This window comes from Anas acuta, chromosome 2 (assembly GCF_963932015.1).
Source record: "Anas acuta chromosome 2, bAnaAcu1.1, whole genome shotgun sequence".
NCBI lineage: Eukaryota > Metazoa > Chordata > Aves > Anseriformes > Anatidae > Anas > Anas acuta.
Genome location: NC_088980.1, coordinates 91,795,553 through 91,818,229, shown reverse-complemented (window position 1 = coordinate 91,818,229; position 22,677 = coordinate 91,795,553). Strand labels below are relative to the sequence as shown.

The 22,677-nt window shown below is 37.5% G+C and overlaps 1 protein-coding gene across 1 annotated transcript in view; it reads left to right on the top strand.

Moving 5' to 3' along the window:
• The window catches only part of LPCAT1 (lysophosphatidylcholine acyltransferase 1), a 54,861-nt gene extending 32,591 nt beyond the window's left edge, over positions 1-22,270 (top strand). Inside the window, exons 10-14 of the mRNA XM_068671216.1 lie at positions 160-285; positions 5,038-5,191; positions 6,133-6,231; positions 9,520-9,658; positions 13,781-22,270. Coding sequence (XP_068527317.1) covers positions 160-285; positions 5,038-5,191; positions 6,133-6,231; positions 9,520-9,658; positions 13,781-13,965 — 703 coding nt within the window. The 3' untranslated portion in view covers positions 13,966-22,270. The remainder of the gene's footprint in view (positions 1-159; positions 286-5,037; positions 5,192-6,132; positions 6,232-9,519; positions 9,659-13,780) is intronic.
• The last annotated feature ends 407 nt before the right edge of the window (positions 22,271-22,677 follow it).

The following is a 22,677-nucleotide window of genomic DNA, read 5'->3' as shown; positions in this document are numbered from 1 at the left end:
ATTCTTTGTATATGAACCTTCTCTTATGGGGTTTCCCTTATTTCTTCAGAGAGGAGAAGAGTTGTTGCAGGATTTCTTGCAGTACAAAACAAAATAATGAACATTCTGCTCAGTTTTCATAGGTTAACTTGCTTCCTGTGTTTCTCTGGTTTATTCAAGGGCATTGGGAGTTTCAGTGACAGACTATACATTTGAAGACTGTCAGCTAGCCTTGGCTGAAGGACAACTTCGTCTGCCTTCAGACACGTGTCTTTTAGAATTTGCAAAGCTTGTGAGAAGCCTTGGGTGAGCATATACAATATTTATACATAAGGTGCATCTTTATTATATATCTATGTATGGTTTTTCTTCATATAAAAATATTACATTTATGAGTACATATGGCATGTAGTCATACTGTAGTCAGGGAAACTAATATAAAGATTAAACCAATACTGTATTAGAATCAAATGTCTCAAAGCCAACTTCAGATGTCAAGACAATTACTTAAACCATCAGGGAAAAAAGAGCAGCCCTAGATGCCTTTAAAATTATTTCCTCAATGTTTTTTTTTTGTTTGTTTTTGTTTTTGTTTTTTGTTTGTTTGTTTTTTTGTTTCTCTTCATGCATTGGAGAATCAAGCCTTCTCTTTTGCAGAAAAGGATGGATAACCTTTTTCTGGTCATCTGAGCAGGAAAACTATATAATTATTGTTTACTGCATACTTGCAAGGGCTTTAAGCCTTTCCCCCTGACTGGGGAAGCTGTTTTATGCATAAACAAGGGCTCACATTCTTTTCTGCCCTTAAGATGAGAATGGAAACACGTTTTGAAAGGCGTTTCTCTGTGCACAGAGAAATACAGGATTTTTTCTACTTGCAAGCAATACCCCTAGACCCAAATATGTGGAATAAGTTGTAAAATTTATATAATTTTTTTTTCAGTCTAACAAGTGAGCAGTGTGTATATATAGAGTTCGTTCCTGTACAAAAGTGGAAGACCCCTCTCAGGGAGGGTCAGGAATACTGTGGGGCTTGTAACATTTGATACAGCTAAGGGTCAATTACCCTTTCCCCATGCCATCTATGAAGGAGAACAGTGCTGGCATAGCACAGTCTTGTGACTGGGTAGTGTTGTAATAGAGAGGGCAGAGAGGTCACTGTTTCCCAGGAAGCACAAAGAAGTGGTTGGTCTTTTGAGTGGGTTACTGCTAGATGTACTTTCTAATGAAACTGTAGCTTCTTTTAAGCAGTATGTCTCATCTCTTCTCTCCTCTTATGACATCAGTTCCCTCTGGCTCTACCTCACCAAAAAGCTTCAGCAAACAGTGGGGGGGGAAAAAAAAAAAAAAAAACACATACATAAACCACATAGAACTTATTGCTGTTTTTAGCTTTTCTTCTGTGTTTCTCTTCTCATCCTATTAAACAACCACAAACTAAACTTACATTTTCAGCCTATTAACTACTTTGATATATAAACACCCTTTTCCTTTTGTGTCTCTTTACCTGAAAGTATGGAGCATAGTTTTAATGTTTCAATTCCATACTTTATTTTATTTCACTTTTTTTCCTTCATCTTCCAGCTTGTGTACATAAATGGAAATAAAAAGGAGGCAAGGATGCATTAGAGAAAAAGGAATGTAGAACAGCACTTCCAGTAGGATGATAGAGACTTCTAGAGGTAGATGAACCAGATAGATTCTTGCTTCATTTTTCCAAAACCTCTGTATTTACAACACATACACACACAAAACACACAACACTCCTCCAACATATTAAAAAAAAAAAAAAAAAAAAGCCTCGTTCTTATGATGCAGTTGATAATCCCAGGATTCAGTTTAATCTCCTTGTAACATTCACTGGCTTCTGTCTGCTGAATTTAAAGCTGTGTTTTTAAATTACAGTTCTTGATATCTTTGCTTTCACCTCTAAAATCATTTATGTATATTTGTAAGTGAGGTTCCCCACAACCCAGAAGTTTTGTCTGGTTTGAGCAATTGCACATTGGTGAACTATCATTCTGTCTTGATTTGTGTACATGCCAGCAAAGAAAGCTATTACCATGGTATTTTTCTGGCACAATTGGATGAAGCTTGTAATGTGATTTCACCTCTAATGCATGATTGATGGAAATGCAGTCATTTGCTGCTTATTGAAAGGCTCTGAGGCCAGCATGGCATTAAGATCATCTAGTCATATCCCTGAATAACTCAAACAGTAAATTTTATCAAATGGATTTTGCTTCCAGTCTTTAATACTTGCTTTTGAGCAAGAACATACCTTCTAGGTAACACCCACTTTTAAATGCAAGACTTATATAAGGCAAATCCAGACTTGCTTTTCCTCTGTTTTCTTTGAAGTCAAGTTATATCTCGGTTTGCTACACTGCAGAACTGTTTCTGTTCCTATGATGTATCTACAGGATTCATTACCATTTACATGTCTGTAAAATTTTCTCAGCCTGTACTCCAGTTGGGGCATCCAATTGCAATCCAGAAGCCATGTAGCCACAGCAGCTAGGAAAGAGTTTGTTTTCAACTAGCTTTAAGGAGGGTAAGACGTTTCACTCACTAAGAACAGCGGTAATTCTGCTGAAAGTATCCTACCAGCAGGGATCTGGTTTTCCCGTCAAGTCTGCTGTGAAGGATTAAATGTTCAGAGCTGTTCATCCTGAAAAATAGCCTTTCCATCTTTAGGGATTGGTTTACAAAATCAAGCAAAACGCTACAGTAGCAAACAGTGTTATATCCCATATAGCCTTGATGCTGTACTGAAGCCGTTAGGCAAACAAACGTGATTTCATGGGCAGAGGCAGCCACTACTGGCCTTCCAGCTTTTATAGCCTCCACTGGGATGAAAGTAACAATTGTAAAGAAATTGAGACATTCAAACCTTTTCATATTGGTTTTGAACTGCAGCCTGTTGTGGGATTTGGAATACTTGGCTTCAAAAGACCTCAGCATTGTATGTCGTGGTCATCCACACACTAGTTACTTTCTGATTCTGATGGGGCTAGAGGGAAGTGAACCCCCCTTGGATTCCAGCTAAGTACAGTGCATTCAGACTCAAGCTGAAGCAAAATGGTCAACTCACTGATCCACATACTGGTTTTGAGATTGTCTTGAATCTTTTTCTATATTTATAATCCAAAACCACAAGATGTCTGTAAGATTTGTGTTAACTTATGTCTGTTTTCGATACAAACTTTTGCCCGTCAAACTTTTAGCTTTTCAGAATACTTAGCTAGATGTTTGGTGAAGACTTGACCCCATCAAGCCCCGAATACTACTCACCAAACAAGTGCTTACTCAGTTTTAGAAAGTGAATTTTGAGTCACTGTATTCCAAATCAAATCTCTCTGGTTTAGAGACAGATGCTAGATTGCATATTCTGTGTCAGTGCTGGCTTATCTCAAGGGAGTATTCAAATGCCAGCTGGCCTCATCCTACAGTTAAAATCCATTTCAGCTCCTACAGGGAGGATCTGTCATCTGTGGACTGGTTTTACATGTAATGCTGCATGTTAGAAGCTGAGTGCTGTGTGCATCTCAAGCCTTCCATGGATTCCTTTGTGCCTGCTCCTTTTTTTTTTTTTTTTACTACATCATGGAAAACAAATGTTGCAAGGGAGTGTTTCACTGCTCTTTTTATACTTCATAGGACCGAAACTTATGGCAGGTGCTTTCCTGCCAGGAGGGCGAACATATGAATGTTCTGTAGGGTATGCGGTCTGTGAAAGAACTCGTACATACTTGGGTCTTATACTTCAGAAATACAGTGCTTGGAGTTGTTTAGTCCTTTTTTGGCAGGTTAAGATAGCTAATGGCAGATAGCATTGTAATTGTGTTTTTATTTAAGAGTGATTTTTGGGAAGGGTTGTTCAGCCATTTCAGCTAGAAGTTGAGGTCTGGAGCTTAAGTATAGGATAATCTTCCTACCATGAATGCTTTTTTTTTTTTTTTTTTTTTTAAGCTTTTGAGTATGTTGTTATTAATTAAATATTTGATTAAAGTCTCCTCACTGAGAGAAAGCTGCTGAGGAGGTCCAGCTGCAGTCTGGAGGCAATTCTGTTGTGAGCTTGTGGGTTTTGTAAATAACTGCTTGCCCTTGTCTGCAGCAGCAAACAGCAAAACAGATAACTGCAGAAGAATACTGTAGAAGATGTTACTGGCTCCTTTTGTCTTCAGACTGAAAAATTTGGATGCCTACCATTACCTTAAACCAGTTCAGAATAAATCTACTGGTCAAGATTTGATTTGTTTTACTAGGGAGAGTGTTTACTTTATCCCACATACCTGCAGCACCATTTATGTTTAGTATATTCATAGCAAAATTTATTTTTACAAAACAAAAACAGGAAGCTTGACTTAGCAGAAAAAAACACCATGCGGCAGATATCTGCATTAGTATAAACCCGTTCCATCGTCCTTCTGGTTTTGTAATCAGAAGGAACGAGGTAATTTTTCTAGCTGTATTAACAGCTGTAGCCTTGTTTGATGGGTAGCCTCGTCATGGTGTCTAACTAAAGACTGAATGTGAAAAATAAGAACTGACAAGCAGGATTAGCAGTATAATCGCTATTATGTAATCCCTGATTTCTTTTAGATGAGATGCATCAGGTCTTTCCTGTTCAGTGATATTAGTAAATTTGGAATCGTAATTGGTTTATGTTACTGTCCTGCAGCACAGCTGTGTTCAGGTGACCTAAATCCTGCCTAGCTCTCCATGCCTGGCATTTCTTACTGGCTAATTCTAAGTTCATGTTTCTTGTACATGTTGGACTGCTCATCTGTCTTATAGCCAAGATAGAGGACACAAGTTTATGACCAGGGTTCCTGAAGCTTACCAGTAATTTCTAACGTATTTCAGGAACTAAAGGGAGCCTTAAAATGATAGGAATCCTGTACTTATTTTTGCAATAAAGCAGTTTCATAACACTGATTCTGTATTTTGTTGTATTTTACAGTATTATTACTCATCGCTTCATTCACTGTATTGATACTTGTCTTTTAAAACTAGATTTATTTTTAAAATGTGCAAAAATAATGTGCTTTCTAGGCTGAAACCAGAAACACTTGAAGATGATCTTGATAAATATGCTACAAGTGCCATGAAAATGAAAGAACAGAAGGTTGCTCTTAGGGAATTTTCAGCATATTTGGAATTTCCAGTTTCCCACACGTTAGAAAGTATGTTTGCCCTTTTTGATGAGGTAAGAAACAATATCATGTTTACAAATTGTACTACTTGTGATAAGCTCTGCTCTAGCCTGATTTGCCTCCTGTTGAATTCATGGAGGTCTGATTTGGGCCAGTGTTAAGTGCTTTTGAGCTCTTCACTGCAGTATTTGCCTGCTATACCACAGTATTTGCCTACTGCATTTCCCTTTCTACATATAAGGACATCCATCATCAACTAAATGAAGCAGTCATTCAGGTAGAAGGTAAAAAGCTTATCAGTTTCACAAAACTCATTTTGTTTCTAGACGCAAAATATAAAGAGGAAGGAAGGTAGGCTCAGGCCAAACTATTACTACTGCTTGTCGCAACTGAACGTGGTGTACATTAGCTACAAACTTAACACTTGGCTTGTACATAAATTATTCTTCTAGGATACCCGAAGCAAACCTTGAAGGACCTAGGAACATAGTAAATAAGCCAGTTTTTCTGTCCTCTGGCAATCAGACAGGATGGGGAAATTACCATTAACTTTGTCTTGATGAGATGGTATTTGAACCTTGAACCAGGAGGTGTATATGTTCACAGTGTTCTCTCCTAGACCAGAGAGGAGATTAAAATGTCATGTTCAGGGCTTAAATCAGAGTAGTTTGACCTCTGGTTCTCTAATTTTAATTTCAGCCTATTAAGTCAGATGACTTAATGTAAAAATCTTACATATGCAAGTAAAGGCTCACAATAGCAGCACTGTCTTTGAAGAATCTCTGAATTAGGAATTCTGGCTGGGACTCTGAAAAGGGCCTACAGAGCTTTTGCAACCCTAGTTCTCTCACTGATGTAATTCCATTTCAGTGAGACTTTTTTTTGCATATGCAGTGCTCTTTCTGAATATTCTGCGTATTAGTTGTTAGCTGTTAGATATTTTGAATGCTCTGAGGCAAACTGCAGTATTCAGAGGTGAGGTTTTCCTTCACAGAATGAAGATGGCGTAATTGACGTTCGGGAATTTGTCATTGCTCTGTCAGTTGTCTGTAAGCCATCCAAAACTCTGGAAACAATTCAGCTGGCATTTCAGGTAAGCAGAGTTTTCTTCCTTTATATCATTTATTTAAATTTTGTGGGTGTTTTTAGAGATAATTAATATTGTCAATTAAATTTAACAGAAGCTTGTTTCACATGCCTTTTTGATACTTAATTACATTAAGATAACATCAGTGAAATGTTAGATTAAGAAATCATGTTCGGAGAGGAAAAAATGCATCATTTTGCATGACAAACTTGGAATATTGTAAAGTGAAGTTGTTCTGTGGAGTTCTTGTAAAATCTTTCAATACATGAAGTCTGTGCCTTTGTATTGATTACTGTGGATGGAAGGACAATGAGTTGTGCTTGCTGCTTGTAAAATATTTCACCAAAATCTTTTTTTGCCAAATTAAAAAAAAAAAAAAAAGTAAAAATTTTCATTTCTACATGTTAACACAGATGACTTTTTCCTCCTTTATTTTGTTGAAAATATTTATTCTTCCCTCTTGCAGTGTCTTTTTTTTTAGTCCTGCAGTCTCTGCCCAGATTTTATACTTCCCATAGGTGCTCCTGATCTTGTTCTAGACTCAGTGGTTTGTTGCAGTATCAACATAGGTAGTTATTACACACCTTTTGGAAAACTGACAGCAGCAATGCTTGAAGTTAGCCTTTCCAGTAGGTTTGTCTGACACCTTACTTTGGTACTTGTAGCTAATTTCTTTTCATATTGCTATTTCAAGCTGTGCTGCAGCTTACATCATCATTTCCTATTGCCTTGAACTCATAGGGTCTTGTGTCTTTTTAGTGCTACTGAAAACTGAGAATGTTAACACTCGATGGTGTCATCACAGATGAATGCATGGACTTGAGAACTTTGAGTTGTATGGTACTACATGGGAGCCTTATTTTCTGGGCGTAGCTGTTATCAGGTTCTTCAGCAAGTTTATACTATTCTCAACTATATTTGCTAAAGAAATGAGGCTCCTGTGAATGCTTAGTGTTCAGATCTATCATTCTCGCCCTTTGGCCGCTGTCAAACAAATCTGACAGAGGAGGGAGAAACAAAAATATTTAGTCCCTACAATTTCTGTGGAAAATCAGCTGCTGATGGAGAGGTTAACTTGCATGTGAGGGAAAACCCAGAGAGGTTTCTGCCCTTGTTTATTCCATTTAATCAAAGTAATGCAACAAATGATAACATGGTGTTTATCTCTGTCTTCATCTGAAAATTAACAATCCTAAAGTAGACTTGAATGTGGTTTTGGGGCAGTATTTTAGTGAAATTTCACTTTCATGATGCAAAATGTGCAACGTACTTCCTCAGTTTGAGGAAGAAAAGACCACAGACTAGGTGATTTCTTTTTGGAAGCACCTAACTTCAAGTTAATTGATCCGTTTCTTAAAAAAAATAAGTTCTCTATCTGCAGTGGTCTTGGAAACTCATAACCAGGGAACTTTGTATTTTGCAATTAATATATAATTTTAACTTAACTGCAGAATTTCTACATGTTTATTAAGAAAAGGAAGCATTCAGCAAGGAGAAGCAGGTATAGCTCACTATATCCTTCTAGTGATGATAAGAAGGTTAAAAAAAAAAAAAAAGTATTGAGCTGAGGAAAAATTGCTGACCACTATTCTAGGGAGAAAAAAAACAACCGTGAAGTGATTTTTTTCTAATCATTTCTGCCTGGTTTCCTGGGATCATGTATATTAAGATATTCACACAGCTTACTGTTAGTCATCAAAAGATCTAGCTAGCTCATGAATGCATGACTTTGAATAGTTGCTGTCCTCTGCCGCATGCTGCTACTTGCAAACCACCATGTCATTTGTTTTTAGGGATAATGTGCAGTATTTCACATAGCTGAACAAGTTTTTGAAGTGGGAGTGTTTAGTTATGGCTGAAGAACTTGAAAAATAGGCTTACTGAGCCACCAGAGATCTAAAGTGGTGGGTAATTAGAAGCAGAAGTGGGGATTATGTCAACCGGTTCCAGAAGCAGCACTCCAGTGTATGTGCTAGGCAGCCTCCTTTTCTAATCGCTGAGGAAGTGAAAGGCTGTGGCAAATCTTGCCAACATGATGCTTGTGAGCATTACCACCAAGTATCACCTTCTGAGTATTTGATCTGTGAGAATATAGCAGGTTTTAATAAACAAGTGTCTCGTCCTTGCCCCTACTTAAGAAACAGCATGCAAGTTGCGTGCTCGGGAACAAAATTCAGGAGTCCTGAATTGAGCATAAATTGAATTCTTTCCATAGAATTTTAGTTTTGCATTCCGCTGACTTTTTTTATTCCATCGAGGTGCGTTGTCTGTGACAGTAACTTCTGCTTCTGTGAAAATCACTTCCTTATGTGTCTGTTTTGTTCATTCTCATCAGTTCCCACCTTAATGCTGTAGAGAAACTAAAAGAAAGTTTCCAAAGTAGCTTGTTTTTAAAAATATGAAAATATTTGTAGCCATGTCATGCATTAGAATTAGACGATGATATTTCAAAAACTCTTTTGTTTCAGTTTCTATTGAACTGGAATTAGTTATTTTAGAAAATGTAATGAAGTTTGTTACAGATGTTATGGAATACTCAAGTTCTTTTGGCAGGGGAAAGCACTGCACATATACAAAGATAGAATGAGTATATGAACGATTATTTTTAGTTATCTATTATCTGTCAGTAAAGCTAAGTTTTTGTCTATGAGCAAATTCTTTTCTTCAGGACTTGAAAAGAAGCAAATTACAGTTTTCTAGAAAATGGAGGAAGTATTTGTAGAAAATTATAGGTTCGTCACTGTTTAGAGTGGGATTCTTCGGATTAATACATCTTCTATCTAATAATTGAGATGCAGGAATCTATAAGCAAGCTGGCTGTCCAATCAGATGGACATTGGTCTAGCCAATCTTGAGTTTTATATCTGACCAAGTGGGAAATTGTTTCTGCTTAGGCCAACCTAAATGTATGTCCTGATTCCACAGGCTCTGAGAGTTTGGACATCTAGCTAAATAGACTAATACTTATTCGTAGTTACATATCTGCAAAACATGTTGTTTCAGAGATAAGACAGTTTAACAGCATCACTGAAATTCCAGTGTTCGGGCATGTAAATGCACGGAGTTTTTCTGGATATAGCAAGCTTTACTGTGTAAGTGTACACAGGTGAACTAATAATCAATGCTGTCTTCTACCCAGACTACTCAGTAATCCTTAGCAGACCATCATCAATCTGAGAATGACTAGATTTTCTCAAGCCAAACTTTTATTTTGTATAACTTATTAATGTGGGGCTGTTCATAGGAGTTAGTATTCAGCTCTGGAATGATTTGTCTTGCTGTCATGTTTTACAGCTATACCAGTCAAAAAATGGAACTATAACAGAAGAAGACTTAGCTCATATTCTGAAGACTGCCATGGGTGTGTCACAGATTAATGTTACACATCTTTTTAGAGCTGTAGATGAAGAAGAGAAAGGAAAGATTACATACGGTAAGTATTTTAAGTGAATCTGAACTGTCACAATATCAAAGAAGACTAAACTCCTGTTGATATACAAGCCAGTTATATTTTTCTTAGACTTGTCTTTTTAGTGGGCTTGGTTTTATAATGAAAAAAACATTGCAGACAAAGTAAACTTAGATTAAAAAATAATAATAAAGTTTCACCTTTTAATGTCAAATGTCATGTGTGTTTCCAGTGTTTCCTTTCTGCATTATCAGATGATACCTAGACTGACTTTTCCAGTATATTCTGTCCTCTGGCTTCCATGCATGTGAATGTATATTTTTAAGAAAGCAGCCTTATCTCTGTCGTCTGGATTTGTCTCTTGTATCTGTTCCTCACTATATCTGTCCTCCCAGAATACGGGATAATATAAGATTTTATACCTCAATAATTTCTCAGCCTGTTTGAAAGTTAGTTGGGGGGGGGAGGGGAGGGTATTGAAAAGGCTGCTTGATATATAGTCTGTAATGCAGGTGATATGGAGGCGAGAAAATTGCATTAGAAAAACTGAGGTATCTGGGTGATTAGATTATGCTGGGAATCAAAGTACTTGTGCATTACTTCAAATTCTTCATCTTTTATGCAGTAAAGTTCTAAATTTAGTTGTATTATTTAAAGTATGAACTGAGTTGTTGATAGCCAATGTAGCACGTACCCCAAATTGAAGTGCTTCTGACATGCTCCTGTTCTTGTGGTTTTCCATCAGGATAATTCATAGGCATTTAAGTATTAAAAAATGTTAATTTAAAACATCAATGTTAGTAAATCACGATTTCTACACTAGTATTTCCTGATCAAACAGTATTTATGTAATGCCTCAGCTACAGCACAATTTTAGACTCATCAAAATGAGTATCATTGCACCATCCTCCTGTTTTACCCTCTTATCGTTTGCCTCCTTGATTCCTGCTCTACTGCCCATTTCCTTTCTGTACTTCTCATCTGCCATATTCTATTCTGATCCCTTTTGCTCCTATCTGGCACTCCTTGTTGTCTCCCAGCTCATTAGAGTGGTGACTCAACTCTTTTTTTCCCCCCTATCACCAGTTTCAAAAATACCAGCAGAGAATCTAAGCTGATCTCTAATTTTGGCACATCTCATTGTTTGAGGGAAAACTAAATTTAAAATAGTATGCTAGTGAACTGAAACCAGCTCATGTGAGTTACCCAAGAATTCCTACTTAGTATTTATCTTTAATAGCACCAAGTTGCATTTATATCTGCAATGTCCCATGTCTGGTATTAGTATGTTCACACCACAATGAAACCTGGACAGCTGAGCCACAATGTTTAGCTGTTTAGCTCTTGCTTTCTCTGTGTTTTTTTTTTGTTTTTTTTTTTTTTTTGCATTCAAAAGTAGTCTGCTGTGTGACTACATGAAGTAGGATGGTGGTTACATCACTTGAAATTCTGCTTCTGGATTCTAGATCTTTTTCTGAGGAAAATTGCTAAGAAACAGTGCACAGAGATTTTAATGTATCTGAAAGCATAATCATTAGTAAGAATAAATGTCCAGTTTGTTGTGGTAAAGAACTGAAAGATGAAGGTAAACTTCTAGTATTGCACTTCTGTCTTGAAAGTTGTTTGCAATAAATATTTGATGTCTTGCATTGCCTTTGAATGTGAGTAACTTTTCACATGCTCAATTTGTTGCAACAGAATAGTGAAGAAGAGACAGGAAACTTGCAAATTTTACCTTTTCTGAAGTCATTATCCAGACAAGTTCTGAGAAGGAAAACATTTTTATCCTGTGGAAGAGCATGAGGGGTAGGTGGGGGGGAGTGGAACTATAGAGGTTGAACATACAGCTTCCATCAGGAGCATCAAGTAGTGGGAGGGTATTGTAAAGGCAGGAGAAAAGCCTTTTGATTTGAAGTTCCTGTAGTTCATATGTAGATTTAATTCTTGTTAATAAAGTTAGCAGTATCAATGAACTCTGCTCTGGGTTCTTTTCCCCCTCTCTTTGTTTCTTTCCTCTTATAGTGAGAATAGAAAACAAAATGACATTTTCCCCAAGCAAATGACTGAAGTTAACATCTTCTATTCCTCTTCATGGTTGCTTTAAGCTTGAACTCCAAAATCAGACCTGTGATTAGAAATAATGCTGGAGTGGGTCATTATTTCTACATCACCTTGTCTCTTGTTTCTGGGGTGTGAGGCAAATAGGATCCCAAAAGCTCTTTTTTGGCTTCTGCTGTGAAAAAGTTTTGTAAATATTCTTAAATATCTTCAGGACTTCTTCCAGCAAGACCCAGAACATTTACATACTCAAAAAGGTTATGTTTTCATGGTCATTAATATGATGCATGTGTTGTTACAAATATGTATATTTCCCTGGCATAGGCTTAAAGCTTCTATTTGAAAAAAGGGAATGCTTTTGTGTTCCTGCTGCAGGCCAGGCCCACTTAAGGCTGGTGGCTTTCTCTTAGCTGCAGAAAAATAATGTACTCACTTGGATTCACTAAATGTGCTGAAATGCTTTGAATCTGATGAATTGGTTTGCATGCAAGTGTTTCTGATGTGTTACTGCAACTACTACCACTGTTAAATTTTCTAAATGTAAAAATGGTTCTGTTTTCTTCTTGGAAAATGTCAGATATATCAGATTCTTTGATTTTAAAAAAAAAGTCGCCAAGTTGAACTTGTTTTGAAAATGTTATCAAAGGAAAAAAATCTGCTTTGTGCATTTTCAAGCATTTAAGATTTTTTCCTTCCCAAAGACTTTGATGTCATTTGTGATATAACAGCCTGTGCTGTAAATATAGGTCTTTTGACATAAATGATAGTGTTGGTTTTGTTGCTCTGAATATCATCAGCTTTTGTTGAAGTTACAGGATCTAAAATGCTTTATCCATATAAATTGTGGATAAAAGCTGTAACTTCACCCTTCTGCAAACAAAAGTATGTTTTTTGCATTCTCCCCACCTACCCCTTTGCAACAGGTCAGAGGCAGTGTTGACCTACAACTCCAGTGCCCCTTTGGGCCAAGTGACATTCCTCTGCTCTTTCTAATGTTGAAAGAGTGTGCCCTCTCAGAGAAGGGTGATAGAGAGGGGAAGCTGTGGTGGTTTTTCTTCCACGCCAGCCCCTTTGTACCAGGAGGAACTGGGCTTTGCTCCTCTGGAAGGTCACTTCAGCTGTCATCTGCACTGCACGCCACAGAGCTCACACACAGTGTTGACTGGTCACGAGTTCTTCCAGGATAACACGGTGAGCTGGAGTGGGCAGTGTGCCACGTACTGTAGGTGACAGGAAGGGTTAGTGACAACGTTCACATCTGGCTTCTTCCAGTGTCAGTCTGCATTGCAAAGCAGCTTCTGACGACTTGGCTCCTGTACAGTACCTTGTGTATAAATCGGGTCCGAATAAACAGTTATAGGGGCAGCATTGTGACAGGGCTTCATTGCTGGGTATTTAATACAGAAATTTCCTGATCTTAAGAAATCCACTCTCCTCCAAGAACAAGGGAATCTTGCCCTTTCTGTTGCTTTGTAGGTAAACAACATTAAAATCATTTTTTTCAGAATGCTACAAAATTGCAGATGTTTAATTAAGTGAGCAAGTAAGTTACCTTCTCACAGTATCATTCTCTGAAATATCAGGAGTTTGGAATGCTGAAATCTTGAAAGTGGAAGGCAGCAGTGACAAAGAGCTGCTTTTAGGTTGAAGAGAATTATCAGCAGAAAGCACTGAGGAGCATATTTGCCAAAAGACTGCAGATTTTATGAAGTGACTGCTCTTGCTGTTCATTGTTCCTCATCTAGAGGGCTTCTGCCTTTCCCCAGCGAATGGCAAGCTGTGATGTCTGGGCGCGTGGTACTCCCCATGCATTTTAATTCAAGTCTGAGCCTGTTTACCCCTACGCCATGCAAACTAAGGTCTGCTCTGAAACATTTTAAGAGGGCTTCGATAACCCTTTGTGGCATCTCAGTTCTGGGGATGTGGTAAACTTCAGAGAAGCTAAAACAAGCTATGGGGATAGTGCTATGTTAACTGCTGCTATTTTCTCCAGAGTCATCATGTGATTATACCCTGCATGTATTCAAATTTAGCATCCTTCTATTTCAAAGAGCTGATTCTGTGTAACAGCATTTTTTTTTTTTTCAGATGACTTCTACAGATTTGCTGAATTGCACCCCCACTTTGCAGAAGACTATCTCTATCCTGATCAGATGGGAGCTGAGCATGGTTTGGAGACTTCATCTCTTTCTGCTCCTAATGGTATCTGTACTGACTTCAGCCCTGAAAATGCTGAAGATAAAAACAAGCCCCTGCAGAAGAAACTGAATTAACACTACAACTGTAAACTTCCTCTCCTGGTGAGAGGATTCTCTTTTCTTGGGATTTTCATAAGTCACTCCAATTACACAGCAAATACCAGTTTTGTGTGTGAAAGTTCTTCTACTTCAATACCATTCTTTGATTCATACGTGCTATATTTAACAATATGTTCCAGGTTACTTTGGGGGAAGGTGTTTTTATTTTTTTTTTTCCAAAAGGTCTTTGAAAGGCAAAAAATGTGAATGTGCTTCATTATTAATGTTCATATTTAAAAGGAAGCGGCACACTTATTTATATTCCACTGGCTAGTTTCATGTATCAAGTGTCGCACACATTGCGCATGTATAAAGAAACTGTAGCTACTATGGTGTTAAGTGCACTTTGGTGATTAGTGTTTTCCCTAGTTATGGGGATGTTTATATGGGGCCAAATTTTGCTGCTCATATTTGCGTAGTCAGTTTTGTTGATTTCAGTGGGATTATTCCCTTGAGCAAGGCAAGCATATTTTGGCCCTTTTGTTTTGGTTTCAGTGAACAGTTTGGAAACAGTCATGCAAAAACTTGCTAAGGATTATTTTTTATTGTTGAATGACAAAATTGTTTCTCTTTCAGTCTATTCCATGGTAGAATGAAAAGGAAAAACTCCTTGTCCCTTACCCCAACACTTTTATATTTTCATCTTCCAAATGCGACTAAACGTGACTTTTTTTTTCCAAACTGACATGCCACATACTGTTTGCAAACACGTGACAAAACTGCTTTTCTGTTACAATCAGTTCAAATCATGTCCACCTGCCATTTATATGGAGATGTTTACAAAATTGTTTTATCAGGAATCACGGTTTCTCTTGTAGCAAGCCTGTATACACAGATAACTTAGCATGGAACACACTATAAAAACTTGGTTGTATCAATGCAAATTTGAAAAGGCTGCAGTTACTCCAGAAGCCAAGCCAGCAAGAAGTTGCAGAACATCCTGAAGGAATGCTAGTTAAATCTCTATATCAACATTACATATACTGCGTATAACATACGAAGCTTAAAATAGTTTAGAACTATTTTAAAAATTTGAAGACATTTCTATTCGGTAACATTTCTTACCTTTCCTTTTGTAAAGCCAGATGCCTTAAATTACCATTGAGGGTCTCAGAGAAAAATTGAAGTTACTCTAAACCCACAGACCTCTACTGATTAGGAAATGAGCCGAAGGCCTCATGGAATAGGAAGGAGAAGTGTGTTGCAAAACAACTGTGCTCAAATCAACTATGTTCAAATCATTTATGTGACTAAATCTGCAAGGCTGCAGCAGAATTACGAGGGTTTCCTAACTGGAGAACTGTCATTGAGATTTGAATCTTCTACTTGTTAATGTAAAACTAGATTTGAAAGGATGACATTTCAGCAGAAGGAAATCTGTTTATACCAAATGCTTTTGTTATTATTTTTAAATAGCAGGAGGTTTTTTAAGCTTATTAGGGTATTGGAACGTGTCCTTAGAAATCCTTAACTGTATATGGCAAGTCTCCAAACTGAAACTGGATTTAATATACAGTGGGTATGGGGAAACAAAATGTGAAAAATAATGCTTTCTGTGGGGTAGCAGAGGTACATCCTTATTTGGAGGTAGTAATTAAGTTTTTTATTTACCTAGATTTACCTAGCATGCCATGCTGGCAGGGCTGCAGCACATAAGCAAACAAGATTTAAACTGATCATGAAAAATGGAAGACCTTGTTTGAAAATAAGGCATGTGAGAAACTACTCCTAGGTAAGAGTAGTCAGCTGCACAAACAGAGGGAGTGGGTGTAACTGCACAAAAGATCTTGGGGCAGAGATAGTATCAAGTATTGCTGCAGAAAAGATGTTCGTTATAGTGGGATGCATAAACACTTGTTGCCTGTGAGAAATGAGATGGTATTTCTGTGCTACTAAGGATTGATAAGGCTTTACCTAAAGTAGTTGTCTGTGTTGGGGCACTTGAGAAAGATGGGGAGTAGCTGGATAGAGTCTGGAGAAAAGAAAATATTTAGTAAAGAGGTTGAAAAAAATCTTTCATCCAGAGAAAGAGACAGAAGGAAGTTATGAAACCAGTTTTCAAGTGTGGGAACTGTCACTAGAGGGAAGATGGGAACTGTCTTTTCTCCATGCTGATGGTGGGGTGTCCCTTACAGACAGACGATGAAGACACTGATTTTATTGATCATAACCAACAGGATTGTAGGGATAGGTCTCCTGAGGTCTTTTTTCTGTGGTTAGGCAGGATGTATTTTAGTATGTAAGGGTAAGGTACGGTAACTGTTGTCTGAGCATATCACACCTCCTCTGCAAGACCTTCAACAACACTTGGCCCAAGCTGGCTAACTGTTGAGATAGTTATCTTTTGCCTTGTATGTGAGCTTGGGAATTTGAGAATTTCAAAGTGCAGGGCTTGAGGTAGGGTTCCCTGAGACGTGTGTCTGAAGGGAAGAAAAGCTTTAATATCCCATGGACAACCTTGGTGTGGGAGAAGCTCCAGAGGAAGAAATTACTCGTTCCACATCTGTGGAAGAGCAAAGAAAGCTGACTGAAGTTGGCTAAATATAGCGTGCCTCCTTTCCATGTATGGTGCATATAGCCTGGGGATCTGTCACCTATAAGGCAAAGAGTTCATTTGGTTTCTTACTTGTTTCTGGTGAGTATTCTAATCAGGGTGAATGTAATAACTGCTCTTAGTGTGACTAAGCTCTTCAGTGTTGAGAAAGCCTGGTGAGCAGCATCTCGCCTGCTTGGTCAGCAAGCACTTTTGGTGGAAGCAACTTGTTTAAAAAGCATCCGGCTTCTGTAGTGACTTGCAGCATTCCCTTTTTTGTGAGATTGTTGATCTGGATAGAGAAATAGCGAAGTTCTGAGCAACCTGCACGGAAACACTGTTAGATCACAGATAATGGTGTGAACAGATTAATTAAGACAGCCCAGGGGATTTCAATATTGTTAGTATATAAGGTTATCGTACGAGACTGCCCTGTAGTGTCAGGTGGTAAACTCAGACTTTGTCGGGGGCTAAGACACATGGCATTACTGCAAGAGCATTCATTGCAATTTGTCTATTGAACTCACTGAAATGTTTTACTAGTTCCATGTAAAAGGCATCCAACTGTGGAGCAGCTGGGTTGTGACACTCAGTGGCTTGCTGTACTGCAAGGACAAAAGTGAAAGCTTCCTTTCCCGTTCACCAAACAATAACATAAAAATGCCTTCAGTTACACTATTACCAGCTTTACAAACCTTAAATTTACAAGGAAGACATAAATGTCTTCAGTTCTTTACGACAATTTAATACGTGATCCTTACACACAAAATGCAGAGGTGTGAAGACATTTGACACTTGTCTGATGATCATTTTCCTGCTTTTGTGAAATGCTGCCATCCCTTGACGGCAGAGCGCTCACATCAGACTGGATTTCTATATATTGTATGAGAGAGATTCAGCCAAAGCTTTGTTATTCCGATGTGATTGAACAAGTAGCTGTGCGTTTTGAATACATTTAACACAAAACAATGAAATCTGAGATAACTAAAGTGTCTTTTTTGGCTTCACTTGTTTTTCTTCAATTATAATAAAACCACATTAAAAAATAAACAGAAACAAAAGTTTAGGAGGTACAAAGCTCATCCAAACCACTGGTTCTACCACAGTAAGGCAAGTTCTGTTACAGATTTCTCAGGAGTCCAGTGCTATAAGCAGACACATTTAAAAGGTATTATAGGGAATTTGTGATCCTTTTGGAGAAATAAGGTGGTGCACTTAACGTTATACCAATAAATTACGCTATATATTTCAATGCATTTATTGCTTCTAGAATCCTCTTGCTATGACAAAAAGGCAACCAGACTTTTGTGTGTGTTTGCTAATCCTGCTTTAAAGGTTTAAAACCTCAGGTCACAAGGCTTACTTGAAAAGGAGATATGTGCATTAAGGAAGTGATGCAATCTCTTTAGAGGCAAAGCCGCAGGAAGTAAATAGTGGTTTTGTACATGTAATATTTTCAAGCACACTGAATAGGGTTGTTAGCTAGTTTAAGCATTGGGCTACTTGGAAAATGTTTTCATTCATAATATGCAGTAAATGTTTTTCTGGAAAAGGAATTCTTACACTTTGGTATAATTTGGTAATTTTTTGAAGAGGTATTTTTATTAATTTGAGTTCCTTTATAAGGCCATATCTGGTATTGTCATTAAATGAATTTTTCTATGTCATTGCATGGTAAGTACAGCTATTCATGTCAAGTTTTAGTCACGTTCTGCTCTCTGCTCCTTCAAAAACAGAGAAAGGATTTACAGAAGGTAAGCTGCAGAACTTGAGTGGCATCTGCGGTAGATCCTGTGATCTCAAAAACTAACCACAGCTTTGCATGTGTTATGGGACTTGAACTAGGAAAGAAATTATTCTGATTTAACAAAAAAAAAAAATCTGATCAAGTTAAATTAATTTTCCTTTATGTTGAGCTGTTGCATTCTACTTGATGGTAGGCCTGCTTTTTTCTAGCAGCACTTTCAGTGTTCTGTAATTAAGCCCAGGCGTTACAAATATGTTGGCTAAGAGTTTTTGCATCAGCAAAACTTAAGTTTGTCTCCTAAGCTCGTTGAAACAGAAATTCCCTGTGAATGAAGTACTGCAGATGATTTGTTATTTTTTAGGTATCTGAACTTCAGCTAATGTGGCTAGCTTCTTTACAAGACAAAAAGGAATACTAGGTCCAATGGTTTGAAAATGCAGGTAAGAAAGAATTCATAATAAGCACCATCATTCAATCAGTCAGCCAAGTGAAACCTCAAGATCTGTCTCTCAGATGAGCAGGAAGACTGAGATAGCCATCCAGGTAATTTTGCTTTCCGGGACATGGCATTGCAGGTAGCAATTAAACCAGCCGTTCATCAGTCAGAGGACAATTTCCTGAAGGTAACGTCTAAGTAGACATTTGTCATCTAAGTGATGTCTAAGGCACTAGCGGCACAGCCAGTTCTGTTTTATCGGTTCTCCCTCTTCTTTTGTATGAAGACCAGAAAAAAGTACTCTGTGATGGGAACCTTTAAAGACATCCTTAGAGGTAAAATCCTACAGCATGTCCTCAAAGGAATAAACACAGTGGTTCTATGCTATAGCTAAGGCAGTGAAGTGAGTATACAAGTTAGTCACCAACAAACCGTGATCAAAAAGTGCATTTTAACTGAATACTGAGGTATAACTACAGAGAATACAGTAGCAAGGAGAACATTTGTTAGGCGTGCCTGGATTTGGATACATATTTCCTGCATCTCATATTGGTCAAGACAAGACAGGGTTTTTTTTCCTCTAGGAAACCTCTCAGGTTTATTTCAAGATATTAGTTATTCTCTTATGAGTGAAGGAGTGATTTGTTTTGTAGAAAATGGCTTCTTTTCCCCCAGATGTTATGATGTGTAGTGATGGCACTCTTACATTGGAATCTGTAACTGGTAAAAAAAGGATGTATGATTCTGAAAGGATCAGTCCTTAACAGTAGAAACAAACAGTAGAATCACCTCAGCACAGATTGTACGTAATTTTTTCTTTTAATTTGTGGGGATTTTTTGACAACATACTTATCACGTCTCTTGATTCTGAGCTACTGTTTGTACACAGCCATATGAACAGCACAGCTCATTTGAGTCTAGCATCAAGATCTCAAAAAAGATGTACATTTATCTATGGATGTAATGTTAAGTCTCGGTGCTTTCACTTTGACCAAAAAAGGCTGGAAGCAAGATAAAAGTCCTAATGACTTTTGTAATATTCTGTTTTGATATTATGAATGGTGTTACTTGAGAGTGCCAATCCAGAGCCAAAGAATCTGTTGGAGAAAAATCAAGCTGAACTGGAAAGGAGTAAATTCATTAAGGCTAGCATAGCAGCAAAGCTTTCACTGTACAACTGATCTTTTTGCACAGTAAAGAAGGATACTTTCCATCTCTTGGGCTGGTGAATTTTGTTTTTGGTATCCCTTGCTCTTGATTGTGCTGTCTTGTTCCTTTTAGGCTGGGTGCAGCCTGAGGGAGACCTCTTAAGATCAAGCGACATTCACAGGCCACTTCTCCTGACCAGTAAGGGGCAGGCGAACATTAAATTTGCATTCTGGTAATGCCACCCAAAACTAAGAGCCCATGTACTGCTTTAGCTCAAGTCTGCCTTTAGATAAAGGATCACATTTTCTTTTCTCCTGCTCTAACCACTGCAGAGTTGTCCAGGTGTTAGTAAGTTTGTAAGTACTTTGGAGACTCCAAATGTTTTTATGAACAATAAGACATTAAATTTAGAAATGCAGTGTGATGAAATCTTAATTTGCATTGACCTCTGACTTTGTCATTCTTAGTGTGTGTCTGTTTACTTCCAAGTTCAGCATGCAGTATGTGTAAATGTGTTAGTAAACAAATTCTCCTCGTGGATACTGAAGAAGGCTGAAGCTCAGGCACTTTTCATCCTACCATGGTACTGGAAATGAAATTATCTGATGATAGATTACTTCTAAGTTTATGAATGTGTATGGGGAAAACTGAAATACGTGTCTTCTATTCACTACCCCTCATCAAGACAGTTTTATTTTAAATACTGAAGAAATAAACTTGTGCCGACCTGGTATGTCCTAAGTATACATTTTTTTCCCATGTTTTCTTTTATAATAAAGTTTGAACAAAATATTTCTTATATCTCAGAAGGGAAATTTATGTTAACCCCTGCCGTATTTTCCAGACTACAGAAGTATTTTTTTTTTAAGTAGACACCTAAAGGTGAAATTGTATTTTTAAGTATGTGGACTACAATCCCTTAAATTAAACATCTCTCCTTAGCAATTGTATATACTTAGACAAAAAGCGCATCGGTTGCAGCTGCTTGTCTATCTAGTTGTTTGTGTTGGTGATTTGTTATATTGCTTTCTGTAATTGCTCTAAGGTATTAAGAGCTCCATGTAAATCAGTAATGTTAGAAATAGAAGTCAGAAGTAAATCTCTAGAAGTGATAGATTTTTTTTTTTTTTATATCCCGGAGGAGGACCAAGATTAAGCACCTGCTAACCTTTAATTATGTACTATATAACTTCAGTGTGTTGAAAGTATCAGGCATCTGTTCAATGGGACCACTTCCTAAACCTTTTTGTAATTCCCAGCATCTACCCGGGTGTGCAAGACATTTCTAATTTGATCGCAGGTACTAGTTCCTCTTTTCTGAAAGAATAAAATGCAATATCAACAAGCTGAGAAATAATTCATAAAAATTTTTTGATCTCTTGAATTACTGTTAAACTTGCATTGAGGACATAATTTATACATTTTTTAAAAAGTATTGCTATGTTTTTGAACACACTTGAGAATTTAAATGCAAAAGCAAAAAAGTTAACCTTTTAATGATCACAGTTTGGGATTTTCTCTTTCCGCTACTGAATCCAAGTTAGGCACTGCCATGAAGAGGATGCTTTTAGCTGAAAACCTGTGCTGATAGAGCAGGAAGTACAGCTTTGTAGGAACTCGCTCGCAAGGTATGGTGTGCTTGTTCCATCAGTGGTACAACTCCTGTTGACTTCAAGGCTGCTCAAGCAGTTGGTTTAAAGATGCATATTGGCTGCAAGCTTTCTGTTATAGCCCTTGGATATGCAGTGTAAACCTGTAACAATATATAGTGCTACTGGATGATAATAACGACCTGAATGCATTTTTTCTGCTGTATATTTCCCTCCTATGGCTCCTAAGGTATGTGTATATAGACTGTCTTTGCACTGAACTGGCTATACTTTGTAACTGAAAGGCAAGTAGCATATTAAAGGTGACTGTAGCTTGTGGTTCCGATTATGGAAATCCTTTCACAGAACGCAAAGTATAGCTTCAGTGCTACAAATTTGATTTTTATATTTTTTATTAACATGCATGGAAGACTACGGATAATATTTTTAAAAGATGAACTTGGTTTTGTACATTTTTCAATGTTTAAAACTATATGATTTAACATTACCTCTGAATACCAGTGATCAGTAAATTCTTAAAGGAAATACCTCAATTTGAGTATTCTTTTCTTGCTAGTTTTTGCTTGATAGGTTGAAATGGACTACAGTGTGTGATGAACTAACTGAGCCAAATAGCAATGACGTAAAAGCTTCAACTCTGCTGTAAGCTGTGTGATTTACTGAAAGGGAACTAAATGATACACTACAAGTGTTGATGTTGCAGTATACAATCACGGCTCGTTCTGCCCAACTGGACATTTTCTTTATGACTGGCTTGTAAATTGAATTTTCAGCGTGAAGCCAAATTAAAAATGAGAGAAAAAATGTTCTGTTTCCTTTGGATTTTGTTCTTAGACATTATCTTGATAAGCAAAAATATTTGGATATTTCCAAGGTAAAGGATACAATCGTAATTGTGAATAAAACCAAGTCCCATACGTGTTTAGATGTGCTTTATTGATGTATGTCCTCTGTTGGCCACACGTATGCAGGAGACCAGCATTTACCTGACAAGTGGGAGTATGAAATACAGGAATGCAGGCTTTTATGGTTGTTTTTGTTTGTTTGTTTGGGGGAAAGGTTGTGGGGAGGGGTCTCTTTTTTACCTTTGGATGACGGGTATATGGAATCCAATTCTATCTATCATCTGTGCCTAAAGAAGAGTATTGGAAGATCAAAAGAGATTCAGAAAAGGGGTTCTGGAGGCCTGGAGAACAAGACTATCTAAACTATA